At 41.5% G+C, this 27,612-nt stretch overlaps 1 protein-coding gene across 1 annotated transcript; it reads right to left on the reverse strand.

Annotated features, from left to right (window-relative positions):
* Positions 1–15,838: 15,838 nt before the first annotated feature.
* On the reverse strand, positions 15,839–26,933 carry LOC120913879 (leucine-rich repeat-containing protein 38-like). Its single transcript, XM_040324192.1, has 3 exons — positions 26,758–26,933; positions 17,306–17,827; positions 15,839–16,135 (listed from the first exon to the last, which is right to left on the reverse strand). Exons 1-3 carry the CDS (start codon positions 26,885–26,887, stop codon positions 15,900–15,902), a joined length of 888 nt encoding a protein of 295 aa, XP_040180126.1. The 5' UTR covers positions 26,888–26,933; the 3' UTR covers positions 15,839–15,899.
* Between the last annotated feature and the right edge of the window lie 679 nt (positions 26,934–27,612).

Consider the following 27,612-nt stretch of genomic DNA (forward strand, 5'->3'; position numbering starts at 1 on the left):
GGGTCAGTTCACGTGGAAGGCAGTGGCATGGTTATTTGAAGAAGCATGGAAAATGGTCATCACAGATGATGAAAATGGGAAAAAGTTTAAAAACATGGGCTTATATTTTAGGGATGTGTGATAAAGTCGGAAGCATTCACCAATGCAAAGGCTGAGTTGGGAGGGACAGTGGTAGCTGGTATCTCTTCGAAATACTCTTTTGGTGTATACGCAACATATTCTTTGGCATTTTCAGCCTGCTTCAGATGGTGAAATGTTGTCCGGGAAGTGGCGCTCATGATGTAAAATAACAGCATCAAAGCAAAGGTTTTCTGGTGTGGTTGTTGAGGGATGAGACTGACTCCTCCTACGATTTTTAGGAAGGGGGTGGGGCATTCCATGGATTTGGTGTAGATTATGTATGCGTTATAAATGGCCAAATGAATGAGATAAATTGCTACTTTCTTGTACCAGATTTGTCATTGAAATCCACCCCCCCATGTACAGATTGTAATCTTGGACACAAGTTGGCTTTTCAATGGTACCTTGTCTTCTTTGAACCCCAACTGTAGTGTCATCATGGATGGTGGACATCATTTCTGCTATCCTTCCACCTCAAGGCCAGCACTTTGTTGCTTCTGAAAGTTGCTTTTCCCCCCTTCGCAGTTTTTTGTTCACTATGGATTGTGGGAAGTCCTTCCTGTTTTTTTCTGGAGGTTCAGACCAGGGTTTTTGCAAGGTATAGGTGTTTTAAAAGGGGCAGGCTGATGTAATAGTTATCAAGGTATATGTGATAATCTTTGTTCAGCAGTGGGTATGCCAGGTCCCATACAATTTTTTCAGTTGTGCCCATGTAGGCCAGGCACTCGGAGCTGGGGCTGGGAATCTCTTCCTTCATATATGCGGAATGCATACAGATATCCCGTGGCCCTCTCACAAAGCTTGTAAAATTTCACTTCAAATCTGGCCCTTTTGTTAGGAATATATTGTTTTATTCCTAGCCGGCCTGAAAAGGGTACCAGGAACTCATCCACACATATATACGGATCAGGGACATAGCGTTTAGCAAATCGTTGGAAAAAGAGATTTATGAGTGGGCGATTTTACATAATTTATCATAATCTGGATGATTTTGGGGAGGGCACTGGGTGTTGTCACTGAAATGAAGAAAGCGCATAATCATCTTATATCGGGACCTGGGCATTACAGCAGAATAAATGGGCATGTGGTGGATGGGGTTGGTGGACCAGTAGGCATCTCCTTAATTTTTTTTTGTAAGCCCCATGTTTATGGTGAGGTCCATAAACAATTTGTACTCCTCCAATGTCAAATCTCTCCACTCAACGGACAGGCATATGATGATTGGGGGTTGTTGGCAACATATTGCTGGGCATATAAATTGGTCTGGTCCATGATAAATTGCAGCAAAGTGTCCAGCAAAAATAGATAAACGCAATCAATTTGAGAAATTTGGGGTATTAACCTGCAGTGAATGGGGGACTACTTTATCATACCGAGTCAGAAGGCAGCCATGTTCGGTTGGCAAGACCATCTGGGAAGTATGTAGGGGCCCTGGCTCTTGGGGGACTTGACACTCCAGTGCTGGTAGTTTGGGGATTTGAAGTTCCTGTGCTTGTACTTGGGCGTGATACTGCAGCACTGGTACTGGGCCTAAACATTTGTTCCCGGGGGCCTATCGCTAGTGGCAGTGTTGGTACTGGGTCTGGAAATTTGATCCTGGTTGCTGGCGGCTGCCTGGATTCCAGAGCGCCGTGCCCTTTTAGGAGGGACCCATTCTTCCTCTGTTCATTTGCCGATCTGCTGCTATCAATTGGTTCAAATGCTGAATTTGATTTGGAATCAGAATTGGCATTGGAATCTGATGAGAACTGCCCGCTGTTTTCATCAGTCATGGAGAGGATCTGGAATGCCTCCTCACTGCTATATACTTTTTTGGACATGCTGTCAGTGGTTGTGTGACGGGGGCAGGTAACAGTCACTAATGGGATAGGTGGCAGGTGACGTTCACTGATAGGTGATGACGGTGTGACTGATAGCGGTCACTGACGGCTGAATGGCGATGGTCACTGATGGGTGACGGGTGAGTGTCGATGGTCACTGATAGGTGACAGGCACACATCTGACGGTCACTGATGGCAGTCTCTGATGTGATAGGTGCAATTTACAGGCGCTGATGTGGTGACTGTTGGGTGACAGGTGCAATAGGGGGGTAGCGCCTATGTGACAGGTGTTGTGCTTGGTGCAGTACTCTAAACAAGACACAGATCTGTAACTCACTGCTCCTGGCTCTTCTCTCCTCACACTGGAAACGTGTTTGAGGAGGGAAGAGCTGGTAACAGCCAGTTACCGGTCTGTGTTTACATTTGTGATTGGCTGTGAATAGATCACAGTTGATCACGTGATAAAAGCCATCAGCCAATGGCTGTTTACCAGTGTCAGTGACGAGCAGTGTTCCTGGGAACAAGCCTTCACAGACATGTACGCGCATGTGTGCAAGGGGGAAGTACCATCTGTGATTGGCCATGACTGGATCATGGCCGATCACATGGTAAACAACCATGTTCATTGGCTGTTCACCTCTGTCGGTGACGAGCTGTGTCTCAGGGACATGCCGCTACCGACAGAGCAGGGCTGTTTGAATCGGGCGACATCATATGACGTTCACCCAGAACGAGAGCCATACTGCTACTCCGTCATTTGACAGTTAAAGTATTACCAGTTGTGGAAAAAACCCATTACATACATAGCAGATACATTATAAGAGTTACCCTATTAAGTTACTTTAATAATTTTTATTTCAAACAAAGCATAAACCTCATTATACACCATTTTTAAAACACAATACAATAACAACTGCTTTAGAAATGCTTAAGTAATGCAGTTACAAATATAAATATATTTTCTTATTGCATACATATCTTAAGCACAAGAGTATACTCTGCATGTAGCACCTACTGCAGGTATATGTAACATGCATGATAATATCTGGAACTATAGTACTGTGCAAAAGTTTTAGGCAGGGGCGAAGAAATGCTGTAAAGTAAGAATGCTTTCCAAACTATTTTTATTTTTTTCAAAAATGTTATTTAAACCAGGAAAAGGCAGATCCAAAGCTTTAAATAAATAGTACATAGTCAGCAATAGATCCAATTGCATAGCATCAAACATGTCAATACTGGAAATACATAAACTTCCAGGAATCATCAACAGAGAATATTTCAAGTATGGCTATATGCTTTCTGGACATATCCTAAGAGGAAAGACACTCAAAGATGTCTGGAGCTGCCCACTCCTTTTTCTATGAGCAGAGAATTAAAAAGAAAATAGAGAAAGCTAGAGGAGGAAAGAAGAAAAAAGGGGGGAGGGGGGTTGAGGGGGGAAAGGTGTGGTTTGAGGTGCTATCATGAGCCATCACAATAAAAGGTATTCAAAGAATACTGCCTGTCAGGCAAATCATGGACCAAACAGAACTTTCCCCTCTTCAGAAAGGACAAACATATTCCATAGTTTCCAGGTCTTGGAGTACTTTTCGTGTTTATGTTTCACTGTGAGTTTTAGATCTAGCATTTTATTGATTTACTCTACTTTATGAAGCCAAAAACTGATAGTTGGTTGTGGGTTCTGACAACTAAGGGGAATATAGGACTTGAGAGCATTCAACAGGTAAATTGTGTTGTTTTTTTTTATATATTTCTGCCAGGATGGCCAACACGTGCAGTAAGAAAAATGACCAATTTGATATGTAGGTTGAAGCACAGTCATTTACTTAAACAGAAACAGCTATATAAGAGGCTTAAAGCTGGGTGAGGAATAGCCAAACTATGCTACCAAGGTGAGATTGTGAAAGTTTTTTTTCACATCACAGGTCATACACCATGGCAAGAGTGAGCACAGCAACAGGACACAAGATAGTTTTACTGCATCAGTAAGGTCACTTCTAGGTAAAGGTTTAAAAGCAGAATGGGGTTTCAAGATACACTGATCAAGCTCTTTTGAAAGAAGCACATGAAACGGGCAAAATAAAGAACGGTAGACGCAGTGGTTGGCCAAAGAAACTTAATGCAGCAGATAAAAGACATATCATGCTTAATTCACTTCGATGATGTTCAGCAGTGTCATCAGCACAAAAGTGTCAGAAACCAGTGGGACCCAGGTACACCCATCTACTGTCCAGAGAAGTCTGACCAGAAATAGTATACATGGAAAAATGGTGGCCAAAAACCCACACCTCCGGTGTGGAAACAAGGCTAAGTGCCTCTACTATGCATGAAAAAGAACTGGGATGCAGAAAACGTCAGCAGATGCTCTGGACTGATGAGCCAACATTTTTAATAGTTGGCTACTAGCAGGAGTCCGTTTGTTCGCCAAAGGGCAGGAGAGCAGTACAATAATGAGTGTCTGCAGGGAACAGTGAAGCTGCATTTCTGCAAATGGAGTTAAAGATTTGGTGAAAGTCAAAGGTGTCCTCAATGCTGATAAATACAGGCAGATACCTATCCATCATGCCATATCATCAGGGAGGCGTGTGATTGAACCCAAATATATTCTGCAACAGGACAACAACCCCAAACATACAGCTGATGTTATTAGGAACTATCTTCAGTATAAAGAACAACAAGGAGTCCTGGAAGTGATGGTTTGCCCCCCCCCCCCCCACAGGGCCATGATCTTATCAAGTTTGTCTGGAATTACATGAATTGACAGAAAGATTTGAGGCAGCCTACATCCACAGAAGACCTGTGGTTAGTTCTCCAAGGTGTTTGGAACAACCTACCTGCAGAGTTCCTTCAAAGACTGTGTGCAAGTGTACCTAAAAAGTATTGAAGCAGTTTTTAAGGCAAAGGGTTGTCACACCAAATATTGATTTGATTTGGATTTCTCTTCTGTTCACTTACCTTTTTTTACCAATTTAAAAATAAACTATTAACACTTTTATTTCTGAAAGCATTCCTCGCTTACATTTTTTTTTGCACCTGCCTAAAACATTATAAAAATATACAAAAAATAAAACACACACAATACAGTTGTGCTCATAAGTTTACATACCTTTGGCAGAATTTATGATTTCTTGGCCATTTTTCAGAGAATCAGAATGATAACACAAAAACATTTCTTTCACTCTCGATTTAGTGTTTGGCTGAAAGCCAATAATTATCAATCAACTGTGTTTACTCTTTAAATTATAATCACAACAGAAACTACCCAAATGACCCTGATCAAAAGTTTACATACCCTGGTGATTTTGGCCTAATAACATGCACACAAGTTGACACAAAGGGGTTTGAATGGCTATTAAAAGGTAGCCATCCTCACCTGTGATCTGTTTGCTTGTAATGAGTGTGTGAGTGTGTGTATAAAAGGTCTGGACTCCTGACAGACCCCTGCATCTTTCAACCAGTGCTGCACTGACATTTATGGATTATGAGTCATGAGAAAAGCAAAATAATTGTCAAAGGATCTGCGGGAAAAGGTAGTTGAACTGTATAAAACAAGAAAGGGATATAAAAAGATATCCAAGGAATTGAGAATACCAATCAGGCAGTGTTCAAACTCTAATCAAAAAGTGGAAAATGAGGGGTTCCGTTCAAACCAAACCACGGTCAGATAGGCCAACTAAAATTTCAGCCACAACTGCTAGGAATATAGTTCGGGATGCAAAGGAAAACCCACAAATAACTTCAGGTGAAATACAGGACTCTCTGAAAACATGTGGTGTGGCTGTTTCAAGATGCACAATAAGGAGGCACTTGAAGAAAGATGGGCTGTATGGTCCAGTCGCCAGAAGAAAGCCATTACTACGCAAATGCCACAAAGTATCCCACTTATAATACGCCAAACAGCACAGAGACAAGCCTCAAACCTTCTGACACAAAGTCATTAGGAATGATGAGACCAAAATTGAGCTTTTCGGCCACAACCATAAACGCTTCATTTGGAGAGGAGTCAACAAGTCCTATGATGAAAGGTACACCATTCCTACTGTAAAACATGAAGGTGGTTTGCTGATATTCTGGGGATGTGTACGCTAAAAAGGCACACGAAATTTGGTCAAAATTGATGGCAAGATGAATGCAGTATTTTATCAAAAAATACTGGAGAAGCATTCATCAGTCAGGAAGCTGCACATGGGATGTACTTGGACATTCCAACATGACAATGATCCAAAACACAAGGCCAAGTAGACATGTCATTGGCTACAGCAGAATAAAGTGAAGGTTCTGGAGTGGACATCTCAGTCGCCTTGTAACGTTTCTGTGGTAGGTAGTGTCCGAAGTGGAGCTTGTATACTGAGGATTCAGATGAAAACATAGCCAGGCAGGTCAAGTCGGCAACAGATCAGGCAAAATGGTACACAATCAAAATCCAAAGAATCGTCAGGCAGGCGGAGGTCATACACGAACTGGAAGTGAAATACCAAATCAGCAGGCTGGAGAGTGGTCAAGAATTCAGGAAGAGGTTCAAAACAGAATAGTCAAAATCACAGAGCTATCAATACACCCAGGGAGCAAGTCCAAACAAACGGGCACTGAGTAACAGGAAGTTCTGCTATTTATGGGCTTGCTTAATTGTACATTGTCGGCAGCTGGCAGTGGGTGGGGCTAGTGAGTCCAAGGCAATGCATTAAGCTGGGAGAACATTGCAATAACTCCAGACCTCCTCAGTGGCACAACAGGTAAGACTGCAGCCATGAGACCAGGAACATCCTGGTTCGAAGATACCCAGGTACATGACACTCCTGACCTCAATATCATTGAGCCATGCTGGGGAGATCTCAAAACATGCAGTTCATGCAAGACAGCCCAAGAATTTACAGGAACTGGAAGCTTTACCATCTGAGAAGATAAAGGGCCTCATCCACAAATACCACAAAAGACTTCAAGCTGTCATTGATGTTAAAGGGGGCAATACACAGTATTAAGAACTGGGGTATGTAAACTTTTGATCAGGGTCATTTGGGTAGTTTCTGTTGTGATTATGATTTAAAAAGAGTAAACACAGTTGATCGATAATAAATGGCTTCAACCAAACACTTATGAGTAAAAGAAAAGGTTTTGTTTTATCATTCATATTCTATGAAAAATGACCAATAAATCATAAATTCTGCCAGGGTATGTAAACTTATGAACTGTATCAATTTGCACCTTATAATTATGCTAACGTTAGGCCACCATTACTTTTAATACTGTCCCCCATTAAAAAAAAAAAAAATTGGGGCAAACCAGCCAAAACTAAATATAAAAAAAAATTGCAGTGCTTCCAAAGATTTGAAATACATTTGAGAACACAAAAATATTTTCTAACCATTTTTTTTCTGCTATATGAAAAGATCTTAATAAAATTGACCTGATTAGAACTTGACCAAAATTGACCATAGAACTTCCATTAGTCTTTGTACTCATCTATGGGATTACTGTATAATATATATGTAAGGAAGCAAAATGTATAACAGCTTTAGTAAAATAAGCAGCAAAAAAAAGAAATCTCCAGATGTTTCTACTGTCTAAGAATCTCTACACAGTGGATTCTTTTTAGGCAGCCAGCAGCTTTGGTTTGTATTTTCAAAGTAATTGAAAAAATATCCTCCTTGGGACAATAGGAAATCCAAAAGATAATATGGAGAATACACATGTGGGCTAAACAGTGTTTACTGAAATCCTAACGTGGAAGTAAAGTCAAGTCCTAAAAATAAAAAAGCTGGTTCCTCTGCAGGTTTAAGTCATAATTTATTATAATGCACAACATACTAGCACATTATGACCGGCTTACCTGCAAACGGAGCCTTGCAGCAGAGAGCTGTCTCAGCTCCCCCAGCGCTTTTATCTTCCCCCATTGTTCATTCTGGGTTTACCATCTTCAGCCGGTTTAGTGACCAGGCTGCGGTAATGTCACTCCCAGACAAGGGATCGACGACATCGCCGTGGCACACAGAGCAGGCCATAAATGTGATCTGAGCTGCACATATGCAGCTCAGATTACATTACCCGCTAATAGGTAGGTGGGACACTTATGACAGAAGAGACCTCTATGGTATTTGCTACCACTTTAAGGTAAATATGTATAGTATATTAGGTTAGTCATCTGAAAAAAATGCAGCAAAATATCTTATACTTGAAGATGCAGGTAACAGGCTACTGTATTAAATCCTAACACACTGTACATGTGCTAAAAACATCAGTGACAATACTTTAGTTTGAGTCTATGTCATTTCTACAAGGTCATAATGAAGGTTTCATCGGATTACAAATAGACTTTCCAAAAATAATATAGTATGACTGTGGTTGATTCAAGTCTTGGAATTTTGGTGGCCATATCTCTCAATCAGCATCTCCAAGATTTAAAAGGCCACTATTTGATTTTACTTGCCAGCAACAATTTAAAAACTGAACTATGGGGTGTAGATGGAATTTTTCTTTAGCCAATGTAATTTTTGAAGGAAACTCACACTATCCAGATTAATGGCAATTATTTGGTTATATGTTTTTGACAACAAAAAGTGTTTGTTCAAACAGAACGACAAACCATATTGAATAAAAAATTCTCCTTTAAGTTTACATTATAAAAGAAAGCCTGGGACAGACAGAATTCTAGATGTCAGGGGAAAACCGACAGCTGGGAATTGTAAGTTGTTCCTTTTAGCACTGTGGAGAAGGTCGACTTGAACTTCTCTGGTGTGTTTGCCTCCAGCGGTCACGTGTCCAACGCCCATGATTTTCTACAACTTCATGTAAGAGATCAATAAAGTGATATTCATTGTTCTCCAGCAATTTATCATCATCTTCTGGTGTACTCCTTAGATCAGACTGTGTTTCTGATTCTTGACTTTGAAGATCCTCCCTTTGAACTTCAGAATCAAGACCGACAACTTTTTTTACAGGAGTTCGTTTGCCATGACTTGACCTCTGGCTAACTTTACTGGGTGAGTAGGTGCACCGTTGTCCAGCTCTACTGTTGTGTTCCCCCGTGTTTCTCTTTTCTATATGTCTGCCCGGTCTAACAGTCTTTGTGCCTTTTATTAAAATATTTTCATTGGTGCCTGTAAGAGAGGTGGTCTTAGAGGTACCATGGTTATATTTTTGGAGTTGGGTTTTCTTGGTTATGTTTTTTGCAAAATGGGATTGATTTGGTCGAGGGGAAATATTGAGAGTCTTTAAAAAGTCATCATAGGAATCACTGGTGACCTCCTTACACCGAAGGTGTTCATTAGGCCATGTTAAAGTCCTTTTTAAGAGGCGTGGCTTTGCCAGATTAATACCATTTTCTTTTTTCAAAGGAGTGGCCCCTACAGGTTCTTCAGGAGCAGTTTTCACACATAAGTAGACTAATGGTTCTTGAACATCTGGAATTACAGATGTCGGAGTGTGGCCTTCATGCTCTGATGGTCTTAGAGCTACTACTGAAGTCTTGTTGGATGCAACTTCAGAAGCTGTTAAATGTACATTGACAAAATGTTTGGCGACACCAGTTAGTGCTTCACTGAACAGCCCTGATTCTGCTGTTGGTGACCAATTGACACTGCTAGTTTGCAGTCTGTTAAAGTACCATAACTCCATACTGTCTTCTGAGAATTCATCTGGGCCAACAACATTTTTTTTTACTTTGACATCTAGATTTTTGCCAAGTTGTGACGTATCCAATTTTTTCACCTCTTCCTTTGCTTTTACTTGGTGGAAACTGCCTTGAAGAAGGATGGCTGATGCAGATTTAGCTCTTCCCAAAGTTGCTCTGGTCTGCTCTGGTATGTTTCTGAAGTCCATCCTGCCGAACACACTGTTTGTTACCAACACCAAATCACCAGAAGTAACGGTTCTCCCCATGTCTACAGCTTCCTTGTCTCCCACTGTCCTTTTGTCTGGTCGCACTTGCTTTTGATCTTGCTTTTTCTTCCAAGCAAGGAAGATCAGCAAAATGAACAAAAATATTGCTGCAACAAAATAAATATGTATTTGGAGTAAAGGTTACAATTAGTAAGGAAGACGAGCATTAGAAATTTTAAGATAAAATGGTATTTTAGGTAATAAATGTACCATTGACAAATTCTATGCAATTTATACAAATTATAATTATATAATGATAAATAAAGAAGCTAGAAGAGTGGTCACCTGAAGACTATTCCTGGTACACTTTACAATTTGTGGCCAAGCAGCAACTACTTAACATTCATTCCAAATCGTATCTAGTACAGTGTTAGGAGCATAGGTCAAGTTCCTAAGCTGCTTGTCCCAGCCAGCCGCTGTAACCTGCCTGTCTCCTCCAACAGCTGCCACTAGGCCATTCTATGTGTTAGTTGTCAGGCCCAACTTTAGCAGCAACAACTCCTCCACTGCTATTGACTGGAGATAGCACTTCCCTCCAGAGGCATCCTTAATGCAGAGCACAAGCTTGGCGCTTCCTGCTACATCTCCTCTACCCTGACTGACTTGCAGTGTTCTATTTGAATATAACATTTTTCTTCCTGGCTACAGTACCAAGTGCCTTGCCTCTGATTGCTCGTGTCTGCATAGACCCCTAAGGCTGGATAACAGACTACCCCTCTGACCGCAGTCTGCTTTGACCCTTGCCGAGATAATGGACTACCACTCTGACTGAATCTGCCCTGACCCTTGTCTGGATTACGGACTGTTCTGGCTGCAGTCTGCCCTCTACACTTGCCTGAATAATGTATTAACTCTACTGACTGCCCCGACCACTACTTGCTCAGCATTCTGCCAGTCACCAGTCCCGGTCGCCCTTACATTCTGCACCTGCTTTAAACCCGACAGCATAGAAGCCATCTTACACAGTACATACACTCTCTCTGAAGTATGTTGGAAAGTGCCCTATTTATCAAATATAGAACTATACCTTAGGTCCTGGGAACATCCTTATACCACTATCCATAATTACCCTTAAGAGAAAGGTGGCTGCTAAAGATGAAACAGGACAAAAAACACACTATTTGTGCAGAACAAGAAGTGAGCTGGTAGACCTTACATAACGTTTAATAGTAAAACTACACCAAACAAACAAAAGTTTCAGTTAAAGCCTGGGTATCAAAATATGTGCTTTGTCCCCTAACAACTTCCAAAAAGGCCATCATCTAAATTTGGGAAGAGAATAGTGAAATGGATTAATCTGTCAAACACTATTAGGGGCCTCTGTTAACAGACTGTTATTTACAAATTTACAATTATTAATGGACAAATGCAGCATGCTGTTGATATAAGATGCTTCTGAGATCATTCAGAATTGCATTATACCGGCAGCTGACCTGTTTTTTCGACCTGTGAAATGAACAGAGAGCACACAAGCATAGTGAAACCTTCATTTTATTTCATTTCTTCTACTTGATGTACATGTCACAAATCCTTAAAAAAAAAAAAAAAAAAATCTCTCTGACCAACGGGTATAGCTGTCGGAGTGTGAATGCCTCACTGCCGAGATAAGCACCACTTCAATTTTGCATACTGGTGTATGCATTTTGAGGAAGTACCCTCTTCATTAGCCTGAAGAATAGGGGACTTCCTCAAAATGCTGAAGGCTTGGGACAGCAAAGTTGCATGACAAGTCATTCCCCATGATTTCAAGCGATATCCATTCATATATGTATATGTGTCAACTTCAAAGTAGTCCATGTACTACTCTGGTCTGACTTTAATGCGAGTTGAGGTCCATAGACCCCAAGTTTACACAGGCAATCCCTGAAATCACAGTAAAATTGCACGACTTCCTGTGAAAGGGCCCTAAGCCAGTATGCAACATTTTTTTTAATAATATTATTTTTAAATGAAAGGAGGCTTAAAACAGAGTGACGAACAGCCAAACTCTGCTATGAAGGTGAGGTTGTGGAAGATAGTTTCATGTCACAGGTCATAAAAATCGTGATTCAATCGATATTAAAAATATTACTGATCTTGCCAAAAAAACGGTCTTTTATTTAAGGATAGTGTCCATATGAAGCCATTTATTATCAGATAGTTGTTTGGCTCTGTTTTAACCACTTTCCTACCTGCCCATAGTCTCCCATCCTGCATGGACGTCATATATGCGCCCGCGGTATCGCTCAGGACCGGTGCGCGTGCCTGGCGGCCGCGATGTCCGCCAGGCACCCGCGATTGCCCATGATTACAGCAGGACCATGGATCTGTGTGTGTAAACACACAGATCCACGTCCTGTCAGAGGTGAGGATGTGTGTTCCCAGTACAGAGGAACACAGATCAGTCTCCTCTTGTGAGTCCCCTCCCCCTACAGTTAAAATCACTTCCTAGGGAACATATTTAACCCCTTCAGCGCCCCCTAGTGTTAACCCCTTCTCTGCCAGTCACATTCACACAGAAGCCTGATGTAAAGCGCTGCGCAAACTGTTGGCGCTATATAAATCCTGTATTATAATAATAATAATAATAATAATAATAATAATCAGTGCAGTTTTATAGCACTAATCGCTGTATAAATGTGAATGGTCCCAAAAATGTGTTAAAAGTGTCCGATATGTCCATCGCAATGTCACAGTCACAATAAAAATTGCAGATCGCCACCATTACTAGTAAAACAAATAATGTAGAAGAATACATATCGGCCTAAACTGAGGAAAAATTGTCCCTCTTCTTTTGTTTATAGCACAAAAAATAAAAACCACAGAGGTGATCAAATACCACCAAACTAAAGCTCTATTTGTGGGGGGAAAAAAAGGACGTCAATTTTGTTTGGGAGCCACGCCACACAACCGCACAATTCAACGTCATTCAAAGTGCTACAGCGCTGAAAACAAAAAATTGGTCTGGGCAGGAAGGGGGTGAAAATGCCCTGTATTGAAGTGGTTAAATCATAATAAGAGTAAGCATCCAAATGGCCATGATGAAAGGTTTACATACTCTGGAAAGTTTGGCCTTGGTACAGACACAGAAGGTGACACACAAAAGGTTAAAATGGCAATTAAAGGTTAATTTCCCACATCTGCGGCTTTTTAAATTGCAATTATTGTCTGTATATAAATAGTCAAGGAGCTTGTTAGCTCTCACGTGAATGCACTGGGCAGGCTAGATACTAAGCCATAGGGAGCAGAATATAACTGTCAAAAGACCTGCGTAACAAGGTAATCGAACTTTATTTAGATGGAAAAAAAGATATAAAGATATCCAAAACCTTGAATATGCCAGTCAGTACTGTTAAATCACTTATTAAGAAGTGAGGAGTTCAGGGATCTCTTGATACCAAACCAAGATCAGGTAGACTAAGAAAGATTGCAATCACAACTGTCAGAATTGTTCAGGATACAGAGAAAAACCCATAGGTAACCTCAAGAGAAATACAGGCTGCTCTGGAAAAAGACTGGTTAAAATATGCCAGAAAACACCTTGACATGCCTCATCGGGCTATTTTGTGGCATTGGCGCAGTAAATGTGTATAATAAACAGTGCTGCACTATTATAGGACTGAACAAACTATGAAGTAACAGGTGTCTCTTCATACCATGCAGTGACACCTCTATGTGAAGAGGCCTCTCACCTTACTGCTGTAAGATAACAGCATGGGAAAAATCAATAATTCTGAAATCCTCTGTAGGTCTTTGCATGGATAGCTGGTGGCTTCTATATGCTCTGTTTCTTTTAAGGGTCCTCTTTCCATTAATCCAAGAATCAGTACTCGTGGTGGATGGTGGCTCCTCTATACTGGACTTTTACCCCCCCCCCCCCCCCCCAGAGGGACCCAGTAAAGGCTTCTTTCTGGTAAATCAACCATGCAGCTAATTTTTTTTCAAGTCTTCTCGTATTGTACTCCTTAACCACTAGGCGTCCGTGCTATAGCCAAATGACGACCACAGCGCAGACCCCAATTGCCCGGACGTCCTCCCCTTCGCACGCTCTCCACGAACCCCTGCAGAGCGCACGCTGTGATCACCAAGTCACTGAGACTCAGGTGATCACAGATCCGAGTAAGGGGCCTGTGACAGGAGTGACTTTGGGTCGGGGGTTTGTGAGGCTCAGCTTGCCCTGGAGAGTTCTGGAGGCTCCTTGTCCAGCTTCCCCAGGCCCTCCTATGTGTAAATCACCCTGTGTCTCTAATAGGGGCACAGGGTGAATGAGAACCCCAGTCTGATCTGTGCTAGTCAGACTGAATGCTTTATACATTGTATATATTGTGTGTTGGCTGTTGTGTAATATTTGCTGTGATGGTTTGGGGTTCTATTGTCTATTGTGGCTGTCTGCCTCAACTTTTATGGGATGTGTAAGTGTCCTGCTGTGAGGTAGAGGGAAGGAGATAGCCAGACTAGGACCTGAAAGGTCATGCCTATGAGTCACCTATGCTGTCTAAAGGATTGCTAATTAGCTCATGGTAATAAGGTTTCTGGTTCAGTCTTTGTTACCCCTGTGTATATATTTATGTGAGATCTCAAATAAAATGTTAGTCCATGTTCAGCAGACAAACAAGTCTTGTTTCGTTGTGTGCTTGTGAGCAGCTGGAATATCTGATATCTATACCCAGACTGGGAGGAAGCGGTATATGACGAAAGCACTCGAGTGTGAGATGTTTCGTTACAGGGCCGTTTCCAGCCCCTTACCACGTGATCAGCATTCAGCCAATGACAGCTGATCACGTGATGTAAACAAAAGCTTGGTAATTGTTTTTTTTCTCCTCGCGCTGACAGCGTGAAAAGAAAAAAAAAAGCAGGTCACTGGCTTATGTGCAAGGAACATCGGTCCAGAAGAGGATTTTGCCTCATCTGTGCAATCCGTACCCCCTGCCAGTGCCACCTACCATTGCCACCCAATTCCCACAAGTGGTGCCAATCAGTGCCACCTAGCATTGCTGCCTATAAGTGTAACCTACCAGTGCCGATCAGTGTCCATCACTGCCACCCATCAGTGCCCATCACTGCCACCCATCAGTGCCACCTATAAATGCCACCTATTAGTGGCACTTCTCAGTGTCCACCAGTGCCACCTATCAATGCCCTTCAGTGCCGCCTTATCAGTGCCCATCAGTGCAGCCCATCAGCGTACATCAATGAAGGAGAAAAATTACCTGTTTGCAAAATTTTATAACAAAATAAAAAAATAAAAACACAGAGGTGATCAAATGCCACCAAAAGAAAGCTCTATGTGGGAAAAAATGATAAAAATTTCATTTGGGTACAGTGTTGTATGACCGCGCAATTGTCATTCAAAGTGCATCAGCGCTGAAAGCTGAAAATTGGTCTGGGCGGGAGGGGGGTTTAAGTGCCCAGTAAGCAAGTTGTTAAAAACAACCACACCATTGTATCTGCCTGAGAAATACAGGCAGATACTTATCCATCATGTCATACCATCAGGGAGGTGTGCGATTGGCCCCAAAGTTATTCTGCAGCAGGACAACGACCCCAAACATACAGCCAATGTCATGAAGAACTACCCTTAGCGTAAAGAACAAATAGTCCTAGTGATGGTTTGGAACCCACAGAGCCCTGCCCGCAACATCATCCAGTCTGTCTAGGATTACATGAAGAGACAGAAGGATGTGAGGCAGCCTATATCCACAGAAGATCTGTGGTTCGTTTTCCAAGATGTTTGGAACAACCTACCTTCCGAGTTCCTCCAAAAACTGTGTTGCAAATGTTGCAGCATTTTTTCACACCTGCCTAAAACTTTTGCCCAGTAACACACACACACACACACACACAGATATATATATATATATATATATATATATATCTATATGTTTAAATTATATATATATATATATATATACACACACACACACACACACACACACACACACAAACAAACACACACATGTTTTGCCTTGCATTTCTATTTAAAACTGAATGGGTTGTTTTACAAGATGTGGGGTCACTGTTTAAGCATTGCTGGTTCTTGCTTGTTATATCGTTTTGACCTGCATTTGACTTGATTCAAACTGCTTTTGGATTTTTTTTAGACTTTTATGGGCAAAGACATAACAGTGATCCGATCTGTCTCGGCAAAAATACGCACTCACCTAAAACTACGAACAGAGCAGGTAGCACAATTTTGTGAAAAATCTTTGTAGAAGGCGGCGATAAAACAGACGCTGAACAATTCACTTCAGAAACATTCCACACAATCATTCCGTTGAGGTCTGGTGGGTAGTGGCAAGTCACCAAGGTGGAGTCATTCAATCTGGAAGCGTTAACTAATTCTGCAAAACAAAATAGAACAGTGTCAAAAGATTAAGAAAGGATGGAATAAATGTCCATTATTGCTAAAAAAAAAAAAAAAAAATACAACTATATGCAGTTATTACATGTGAGTGAGTGAGGAACTTGTAAAGCGCAACACATGCGAACTGAATCGCCTCTGGGCGCTGTTTCCATTTCAAGGGTAAGGAAACCCCTTGACCTCAGAAGAGATGGGTTTTAATCTTTCTCCTGAAGGCCAAGTGGTCTGACTCTAGTCGGATGTTAGTTGGTAGCGCATTCCATAGCCGAGGTCCCTGGACTGCAAATATTCGATCTCCTTTGGACTTGTATCTGGTTTTGGGTATTTGGAGTAGATTTTGATCGGTGGATCGCAGAATGCGATTGGGGTTATGGGCTTTTATTTTTTCGCATAGATATTGGGGGGCGTTTCCTTGAATACACTTATGCGTTAGGCAGAGTGCCTTGAAAGTGATTCTGTCTTTTACTGGCAACCAATGAAGGTATCTCAACGACGGTGTAATAATAGTATTCGGTATAAGAATTTCCCTTAATTTTTGTTCATTTATATATATTTTACTTCATATTTATGTATTGACCAGAAAACTTTACAGGGGCTGGCAAGGCTGTGATAAAATAAAATCACCCTTCTTATCTAAGGTGGTCACACAGCAGTATTTCCTCTGCTGGCTCAGTGATTCTCACTAAACATAAATGTTTGGCTGAGGTGAATGATTACATCCAGTCAGAGCAGAGTGGAAGAAGAGAAAGAAATTGATCCTTGCTGCTGATCATGATTAGGACAAGTTTTCTAGCTTGCCTAATCAACTCATGACACCATCCAGAAGAATACAGGCAGATTGAGCAACTCCCACCTTTAATCTAGGTCTATGCCTTTATATCTCTAAATAGTTTTGTTTCTAAATTTCGACCATCAACTACCGTTTTCTGAGTAGTTGCCCTTTTTTGATCTCGAAATAGTTGTCATGAACAAAGCAAAAAACTATGGCAAGTGATCCCACCCCCAACAGATATTGGAAATAAGCTCATTGAGCCCACTGGTCTCGTCCATTAACGGATATCAATTTGGCCAGAGAGCCTTGGACTTGGAAAATGGCTTTTATGAATTTTTACAAAGTGTGTATACAGAGATTAAATAAAAGTTAAAATACCTTGTAAAAATAGTATGAAATCTTTCTGCTCACAGGAGCAGTTCCATGGATTCCCGTGCAATTTCAAAGTGGCATTCATGGAAGTGAACACTTTACGTTCAAGCGATGAAATCCTATTGTAGGACAAATCCAGAGATGACAGTTTGCTCAGGGTAGCAAAGCTCCCACTTTCAATGCTGACGATTTCATTCCTGCTGAGATTCAGAACTTTCAAACCAGAATATCCCTCCAGCATACCAGGACGCAACTGGTGAATCACATTTCCAGCCACATTGAGCTGCTCCAAAACTGTGGAATCGTGAAACCAAGAGGGCGATAGAGTTGTTAGCTTGTTGTTCTGAAGCTCAAGAGTGATTAGTGATGAGAACTGCTCAAAGGCTCCCGATTCAATGGTGCGAATTTTACTTCCGGTGAGTGTGAGGGTAACAACAGACTTCAAGGTTGGACTGGAAAACACTGTGGAATTAATCAAGCCAACATTCCTTTCTTCAAATATAAGGGTCTTGGTGCCTTCACTGTAATCTGTTAGTAATAAAATAAGGGATAGGCTGGGCTAAGTAGCCAAATCTAAATACATGGATGCATTATAAAAAATAAAAGCCAAAACACACAGTTTTACCCTTTCCTAATCTATCCAGAACTAAAAGAAAAATTGATAGCTATAAGAACATTTTAATGCTACAGGCTCCCCTCACAATTCCAATATGAAATTCCACATATATTATATGATCCAGCAATAACTTCTTTAAAGGGAAGCATGGTCCAGATTAAAATAGTCCAAGTCAAGCAGCCAGAAGCAAAAGCCTCCAAAAATTTGTCACACACAGGGCCGGTGCTACCACTAGACAAACTAGGCAGCCGCCTAGGGCGCCCGGCCATATATATATATATATATATATATATATATATATATATATATATATATATATATATATATACATACATACATACATACATACACACACACACACACACACACACACACACACACACACAGTTCGGCACAAAAAAGTTTCTATTCTAAAATAAACAAATTGAAATGGAAGCTGCAATACTACTAATAAACCTGTAGGTGATTCTATCATCAAGTTACTGAACATGTCTATGCTACAGCTGAAAACTTTGTTGACACAGCAATGTAGTAACTAGGGAGTCACACAACCAAAATTCTAAAAAGCGGATCTAAACACAAGAAATTAATTGAATATATTGCAGCTTACCTTTTCTTGTGGTGACTGATAGTTTTATTCTTTTAGGCTGGGTTCACACTAAAATCGGATGCGGCTCACAGCAGGGGTCCAGTGTGTCCCTGTTCTCCATTTCAGGAACAAATCAAGCCAGTATTTTTGCCTGAATTGGGATCTAAAATGGACCCAGAGACGCACAGGACCCCTGTGCAATCTGCTCTGCAGCCGCCCCAAAGATGTGTGAACCAGCTCCATTGAGAGCTGGTCACAGTCTCCTGTCATGTGAATTGGATGCAAGGAAACCTGCATCCAATTTGCATAAGTGTGAACCCAGCCTTAGGCTGGGTGCGCATATATGCGGGTTCGGTTTTGGTGCAGTCCAGTGTGGTTTTCATTCAATGGCGATTCAAGTGCAAATTTGACACTGAAATCGCACCTGAACCAGACAGAATCGCACAGGACCCTTTTATAATTTGCAACGCAAGCGACCCGCATGTATGTGAATCGGATCCATTGAAAGCCAATCTGGTTCACATGTTCTGCAAATCAGATGCGATTCATATATGTGAACCAAGCCTTAAACTTTCTTCTGTATTTCCACCTAGTATTCCTGCCAGAAAGACACTTTTTGTATACATACAGCTGTTCTGTGAAGCACTCAGAGGTTTGTTAGAGAACCTTAGTGGAAAAAACAGCATCATGAAGGCTAAGGAACACACCAGCAGTGGCGTAGCATGGGGGGTGCAGAGGGGGCCGTGGCACCAGGCGCAACATTTAGTGGGGCGAAATTCCTTGCCTCCTCATAATTACAATTTTCTGTGTCACCCCGCGCTCTGGCCGCCATGTTTAGTGTCCAGCGCCCTGAGATTGGGCGGATGGTGGTCCTGTGCGGCGGCGAGGCTGGCCTATTCGTGATCACGGTTGCTCCTGGAGTCCCACCTCAGCACATGACCCACATATGCCCAATCATGAACGTGACGGCCAGAGCCCGGAGGGCACAGGCAATGGAAATCATGATCCGTCGGACCGCCCCTGTCTTCTCCTCCAGACCAAAGCAGGACAAAAACACACAGACGGTCATGTTGCTGGCCCCCAGGGAATGGACGTGGTCAGGAGAGAGGGAGCAGCCGGAGAGAGAGAGAGAGAGAGAGTAGAAGAGCAGCAGAGCAGCGCCATGTAGTGTTAGTATACAGTGGGGATCCAAAGTTTGGGCACCCCAGGTAAAAATTTGTATTAATGTGCATAACGAAGCCAAGGAAAGATGGAAAAATCTCCAAAAGGCATCAAATTACAGATTAGACATTCTTCTAATATGTCAAAAAAGTTAGATTTTATTTCCATCATTTACACTTTCAGAATTACAGAAAACAAACAAAATGGCGTCTGCAAAAGTTTGGGTACGTATCACAGCTTGTAAACGCTTTTTGTAGCCAGCCAAGAGTCTTTCAATTCTTGTTTGAGGTATCTTTGCCCATTCTTCCTTACAAAAGTCTTCCAGTTCTTTGAGATTTCTGAGCTGTCTGTCACGCACTTCTCTTTTAAGGTCTATCCATAGATTTTCAATTATGTTGAGGAGATTGTAGAGAAATTAGGTCAGGAGATTGTGAAGGACATGTCAGAACCTTCAGTTTACGCCTCTTGATGTAATCCCCCGTGGATTTTGAGGTGTGTTTAGGATCATTATCCATTTGTAGAAGCCATCCTCTTTAACTTCAGCTTTTTCACAGATGGCATCAAGTTACCATCCAAAATTTGCTGAAATTTTATTGAATCCATTTTTCCTTCTACTCATGAAATGTTCCCTGTGCCACTGGCTGCAATACAACCCCAAAGCATGATTGATCCACCCCCATGCTTAACAGTTGGACAGAGGTTCTTTTCATTAAATTCTGTGCCCTTTCTTCTCCAAACGTACCTTTGCTCATTCCGGCCAAAAAGTTAAATTTTAACCTCATCGGTCCACAGAACTTGTTTCCAAAATGCATCAGGCTTGTCTATATGTTCATTTGCAAAGTTCAAATGCTGATTTTCGTGGTGAGGACGTAGAAGAGGTTTTCTTCTGATGACTCTTCCATGAAGACCATATTTGTACAAGTATCTCTTTATAGTGGAATAGTGTACCACAACTCCAGTGTCTGCCAGATCTTTCTGGAGGGATCGTGCAGTCAAACGTGGGTTTTGAATTGCTTTTCTCATAATTCTGCGAGCTGTTCTGTCTGATATTTTTCTTGGTCTTCCAGATCTTGCTTTAACTTTCACTGTTCCTGATGACTGCCAATTCTCAATTACATTCCGAACAGAGGATATTGACATCTGAAAACGCTTTGCTATCTTCTTATAGCCTTCTCCAGCTTTGTGAGCGTCAACTATTTTCAGTTTCAGTTTTCTAGACAACTGCTTAGAAGAACCCATGGTGCCGATTGTTGGGGCAAGGTCAGATGGGCATTTAAAACCTTTGAGATTTAAATCACCTGGTCTTACCCAAGACAATGATTGAGAACAATCCATGACAGTGGCAGGTCTCAGCTGTGCAATGCTATAAATTCTGCAGGGTGCCCAAACTTTTGCAGACGCCATTTTTTTTGTTTTCTGTAATTTTGAAAGTGTAAATGATGGAAATAAAATCTAACTTTTTTTGACATATTATAAGAATGTGTAATCTGTAATTTGATGCCTTTTGGAGATTTTTCCATCTTTCCTTGGATTCTTTATGCACATTAATACAAATTTTTACCTGAGAGTGCCCAAACTTTCGATCCCCACTGTAGGAATATGGTAGGACAGTATAGTGGTCAGTGTAGTGTAGTGGAAAGTATAGTATAGTGGCCAGTGTAGTGGACAGTATAGTGGTCAGTGTAGTGGACAGTATAGTATAGTGGTCAGTGTAGTGTAGTGGACAGTATAGTATAGTGGACAGTGTAGTCTAGTGGTCAGTGTAGTGTAGTGGTCAGTGTATTGGACAGTATAGTATAGTGGTGGTCAGTGTAGTGGACAGTATAGTATAGTGGACAGTATAGTGTAGTGGACAGTATAGTGGTCAGTGTAGTGGACAGTATAGTGTAGTGGACAGTATAGTGTAGTGGTCAGTATAGTATAGTGGTCAGTGTAGTGTAGTAGACAATATATAGTATAGTGGACAGTATAGTGTAGTGTAGTGGTCAGTATAGTGGTCACTGTAGTGGACAGTATATTAAAGTGGTTAGTGTAGTGGACAATATATAGTATAGTGGTCAGTGTAGTGGACAGTGTAGTATAGTGGACAGTATAGTGGTTAGTGTAGTGGTCAGTGTAGTGTAGTGGACAGTATAGTGGTCACTGGAGTGGATAGTATAGTGGTCAGTGTAGTGGACAGTATAGTATAGTGGTCAGTGTAGTGTAGTTGTCAATATATAGTATAGTGGTTAGTGTAGTGTACAATATATAGTATAGTGGTCAGTGTAGTGTAGTGGACAGTATAGTGGTCAGTGTAGTGTAGTGGACATTGTAGTGTAGTGGTCAATGTAAGACAATGTAGTGTAGTAGATAGTATAGTGGACAGTGTAGTAGACAGTATAGTGGTCAGTGGACAGTATAGTGGTCAGTATAAGAATCAGGTTGGTCAGTGTAGGAATCAGGTAGGTCAGTACTATTGTAGGAAGGGAAGGGTCTCGGGGAGTGCCAAAAGTCTGCAGGTAAGGGGGCACAAATTACTTGCCTTGCCCTGGGCGCTGACAACCCACGCTACGTCACTGCACACCAGACAGGCCAGGGATAAAGTTGTGGAGAAGTTTAAAGCAGGGTTAGGTTTCAAAAAAATATCCCAAGCTTTGAACATCTCACAGAGCACTGTTCAATCCATCATCTGAAAATGGAAAGAGTATGGCACAACTGCAAACCTACCGAGACATGGCCGTCCGCCTAAACTGAAAAGGCTGGGCAAGTAGAGAAATAATCAGAGAAGCAGCCAAGAGGCCCATGGTAACTCTGGAGGAGCTGCAGAGATCCACAGCTCAGGTGGGAGAATCTGCCCACAGGACAACTATTAGTCATGCACTCCACAAATCTGGCCTTTTTGGAACAGTGGCAACAAGAAAGTCATTGTTGAAAGAAAGCCATAAGAAGTCCCGTTTGCAGTTTGCGAGAAGCCATGTGAGGGGTACAGCAAACACGTGGAAGAAGGTGCTCTGGTCTGGTCTGTCCTAAAAGCAAAACACTATGTGTGGCGGAAAACTAACACTGCACATCACCCTGAACACACCATCCCCACCGTGAAACATGGTGGTGGCAACATCATATTGTGGGGATGCTTTTCTTCAGCAGGGACAGGGAAGCTGGTCAGAGTTGATGGGAACATGGATGGAGCCAAATACAGGGCAATCTTAGAAGAAAACCTGTTAGAGTCTGCAAAAGACTGGGGCGGAGATTCACCTTTCAGCAGGACAACCACTCTAAACATACAGCCAGAGCTAAAATCGAATGGTTTAGATCAATGCATATTCTTGTGTTAGAATGGCCCAGTCACAGTCCAGACCTAAATCAAATAGAGAATTTGTGGCAAGACTTGAAATTTGCAGTTCACAGACACTCTCCATCCAATCTGACAGAGCTTGAGCTATTTTGCCTAGAAGAATGAGCAAAAATGTCACTCTCAAGATGTGCTAAGCTGGTAGAGACATCCACAAAAATACTTTAATTGCAGCCAAAGGTGGTTCTACAAAGTATTGACTTGGGGGGCTGAATACAAATGCATGCCACACTTTTTGCATATTTATTTGTTAAAAGGTTTTTAAACCATTCATCATTTTTCTTCCACTTGACAATTATGTGCCACTTTGTGTTGGTCGATCACATCAAATCTATTTAAATTTCTGGTTGTAACATGACAAAGTGTTATCGGGTATGAATACTTTTTCAAGGCACTGTATGTAACACTCCCATCCTCTCAATAACATAGGAGGTGTTTTGTTGTCAATTGAGATTGCTGGAAACAATGCTAAGCGAAAACTGTATGTAAAGAATGCAAAGAGTACAGGAAGTTCTACTTTCAAGATTTCTGGCTGGATGAACAGCTATTTTTTGCATTATTTGAACAGATATAACAATGCATTTAATGATATATTTCGGGGATATGCAATTAGCGGACCTCCAGCTGTTGCAGAAGTCCCATTAGGCATAGCAAGACTCTGGCAGCCACAAGCATGACACCCAGAGTCAGAGACATGATGGGACTTGTAGTTTTGCATAATTGCATATCCCTGATATATTTAATAGATCATAGAGGAGCAAATACATTTATTGTTAAAATTTACATAAAAGTATTAATATTTTTCCAGCCGTAGCATACAGTATCTCACAAGAGTGAGTACACCCCTCACATTTTTGTAAATATTTTATTACATCTTTTCATGTGACAACACTGAAGAAATTACACTTTGCTACAATGTAGAGTAGTGAGTGTACAGTTTGTATAACAGTGTAAATTTGCTGTCCCCTCAAAATAACTCAAGCCATTAAGGTCTAAACCGCTGACAATAAGTGAAAATGTCCGAATTGTGCCCAAAGTGTCAATATTTTGTGTGACCACCATTATTTTCCAGCACTGCCTTAACCCTCTTGGGCATGGAGTTCACCAGAGCTTCACAGGTTGCCACTGGAGTCCACTTCCACTCTTCTATGATGACATCATGGAGCTGGTGAATGTTGGACCTTGCACTTCTCCACCTTCCATTGGAGGATGCCCCACAGATGCTCAATAGGGTTTAGGTCTGGAGACATGCTTGGTCAGTCCATCACCTTTACCCTAAAGCTTCTTTAGCAAGGCAGTGGTTGTCTTGGAGGTGAGTTTGGGGTCGTTATGTTGGAATACTGCCCTGCGGCCCAGTCTCTGAGGGGAGGGGATCATGCTCTGCTTCAGTATGTCACAGTACATGTTGCTATTCATCGCTCCCTCAATGAACTGTAGCGCCCTAGTGCCGGCAGAAATTATGCAGCCCCAGACCATGACACTCCCACCACCATGCTTAACTGTAGGCAAGACACATTTGTCTTTGTACTCTTCACCTGGTTGCCGCCACACACGCTTGACACCTTCTGAACCAAATAAGTTTATCTTGGTCTCATCAGACCACAGGACATGGTTCCAGTAATCAGTGGGGGCTGGTGCTCAAAATTTTTGAGGGGGGCAAACAAATGAAAAAAAAAATCATAAATTTCAGCCTCACTGTGCCCATCAAACGCAGCTACTGTGCCCAAATGCAGCCACTGTGGCCATAAATTGTCGCCACTGTGCCATGCCATCAATTGTCGCCACTGTGCAATCAAACGCAGACACTGTGCCATCAATTGTCACCACTATGCCCATCAATTGTCACCACTGTGCCATGCCATCAATTTCCGCCAGTTTGCCCACACAAAAACCGCCAGTTTGTCCCCCCCCGGTACTTACCTTTCTCGGGTCTCAGCCATCCTCCAGACCTCCATGCTCCCTCGATGTCTTCTCCCGCCCTCAATGTCACTTCAGCCCATCAGGTTACCGGTAACCAGACCCGGTTAACCTGATTGGCTGAGAGGCGTGTGGCTGTGCGCCCTATGGTTAACTATTTGGAACCCACAGGCTGTAATCGGGAAGCCTATAAGAGCCGCTGGCACTTCCAAAACACACCCACCACCGGCTAACTCTGTAATTCAGATGGCCGGCGCTCGCCAGGGGGCTGACCATCTGAGTGTATAGTGCGATATAGTATAGTGTAATAGTGAGCGGCAGCGACAATACATACATTCATGCAATGCATAATTGTATGTATTGATTGATGGGTCCAGGAGAGAGGGGGCGGCGCTCCTGCGCTCACTATGGACGCACCGCCACTGCCAGTAATCCTTAGTGTGCTTGTCTTCAGCAAACTGTGGGCTTTCTTGTGCATCATCTTTAGAAGAGGCTCCCTTCTGGGAGGACAGCCATGCAGACCAATTTGATGTAATGTGCGGCGTATGGTCTGAGCACTGACAGGCTGACACCCCCCTTCAACCTCTGCAGCAATGCTGGCAGCACTCATACATCTATTTGCCAAATGCCAAAGACAACCTCTGTATATGACTCTGAGCACGTGGACTCAACTTCTTTGGTTGATAATGGCGAGGCCTATTCTGAGTGGAACCTGTTCTGTTAAACCGCTGTATGGTCTTGACCACTGTGCTGCAGCTCAGTTTCAGGGTCTTGGCAATCTTCTTATAGCCTAGGCCATCGTTATGAAGAGCAACAATTCTTTTTTTCAGAACCTCAGAGTTCTCTGCCATGAGGTACCATGTTGAACTTCCAGTGGCCAGTATGAGAGAGAGAGTGATAGCACAAAATTGAACATATCTGCTCCCCATTCACACCTGAGACCTTGTAACACTAACAAGTCACATGACACCTGGGAGAAAAAATGGCTAATTGGGCTCAATTTGGACATTTTCACTTATAGTTATACTAACTTTTGTTGCCAGCGGTTTAGACATTAATGGCAGTGTGTTGAGTTATTTTGAGGGGACAGCAAATTTATACTGCTATACAAGCCGTACACTCACTACTTTACAATGTAGCAAAGTGTAATTTCTTCGGTGATGTCACATGAAAAGATATAATAAAATATTTAATGTATAAAAATGTGAGGGGTGTACTCACTTTTGTGAGATACTGTAATAAAGCAAATATTTAACATATGGAGAAAATAAAAAACTAAATTGGGGTTAAGTTACCTAATACAGAGTAGAGACTTGGCAAATTGAGTGTTCACTTTAAAAAGTGAATGTTACAAAAGAAAAAAAAGAAGGGATCATGTCACCTTATAAGGTCGCTGATCACATTTAGAGAACTGTTTTTATTCCTATCGTAAATCAACACCAATAGCCCAGCAGCTGTAGCACTACAAGTTCTAGCATATCCTAAATTTATAAGGGCTTTCTTCCAATTAAAGTATTTCCTTTGCAAAGAGCTGGTCATGGGCGGCTTTGTAAAAATGCTTATACAACAATCCAACCATTTTTAACATTTTTGTTTTAACGCTAATTATATTTTGGTGAATGCTACACTAAGAATTAAGTGGCCAAAATATAGTATAAGCATAACATATTTTATTTTTGTTTACTCATTTTTTCAGACAAAATGAGAACTGCTCCAGAAGCTTTATCAATTTCCATTTAAAAAATATAAAAAATAAGTACATGTTCACTATTGAATACATTCAGTGAAATGCATCTGTGGTATCTAAATTAATCAGGGTATCACAATGTGTAATCCAGACTCACCTTTCTGAAACGTCTTGCAGTAATATACTCGGTCTGCATCAGATCCAGTGCAGGTGGCTGCATTATCGTTTACCATTCCCAAAAGCATTACAAGTCCAAAAAAGGCTGCAAAAGTGGTCAACAAAGTCATAAAAGCCAAAACAAATGCACTTAAAACTTGAAGGCAAGACAGACAAGATGAGATACATAGCTACAAACATTCAGAGAAAAAAATGGATATATTTTTTATCCGTTCTAAAAAGAAAATTAAGCATTTTTCAATTACTTTTTGAAAATTGTAATTAAAAGAAAACACAATAATTATGTTTCTCTTTCCTTTTGATCTTTTTTGGTCGCTGAAAATCAGTCAAATTAAAATCTTAAATAAAACTGTCAACTTTTTTGGGGTATTTTTGACTACAATTCAGATCAAAGACCAGATTTTTTTTTTTATACTGTATACTCACATTGTAAAAAATATCTATATTAATATATAGCAGCATACCTTTCATCTCCATGGTGTGTGTGTATGGAGGCAGCACACAGATAAATGGGAGCTCCAGGACTCGGCTACAGAATATGTTCTGCTAAACAAAGACAAGTCAGGACCCGTAATCAGAAAACGGACAAATTCTCCCACACAATTTCCTAGGGTGACTGCTAGAGTCCAAGGGATGCATGGCCAATCGAGTGTTACAATGTTTGTTATTTGTTAACTATCCATATTAACCAGTGCCAGAGTCTCCCAGGATGAGAATACATTTCTATATTCTGAAAAGAATTGGCCGATTGTCATGCAAGACATCAATATTAAGATGCAAGCGGTACTTAACATACTTCATGTTTTGTTGTGATTTTTCTGTTGATAAATTAAAA

Source organism: Rana temporaria, chromosome 9, assembly GCF_905171775.1.
Source record: "Rana temporaria chromosome 9, aRanTem1.1, whole genome shotgun sequence".
NCBI classification, from domain to species: domain Eukaryota; kingdom Metazoa; phylum Chordata; class Amphibia; order Anura; family Ranidae; genus Rana; species Rana temporaria.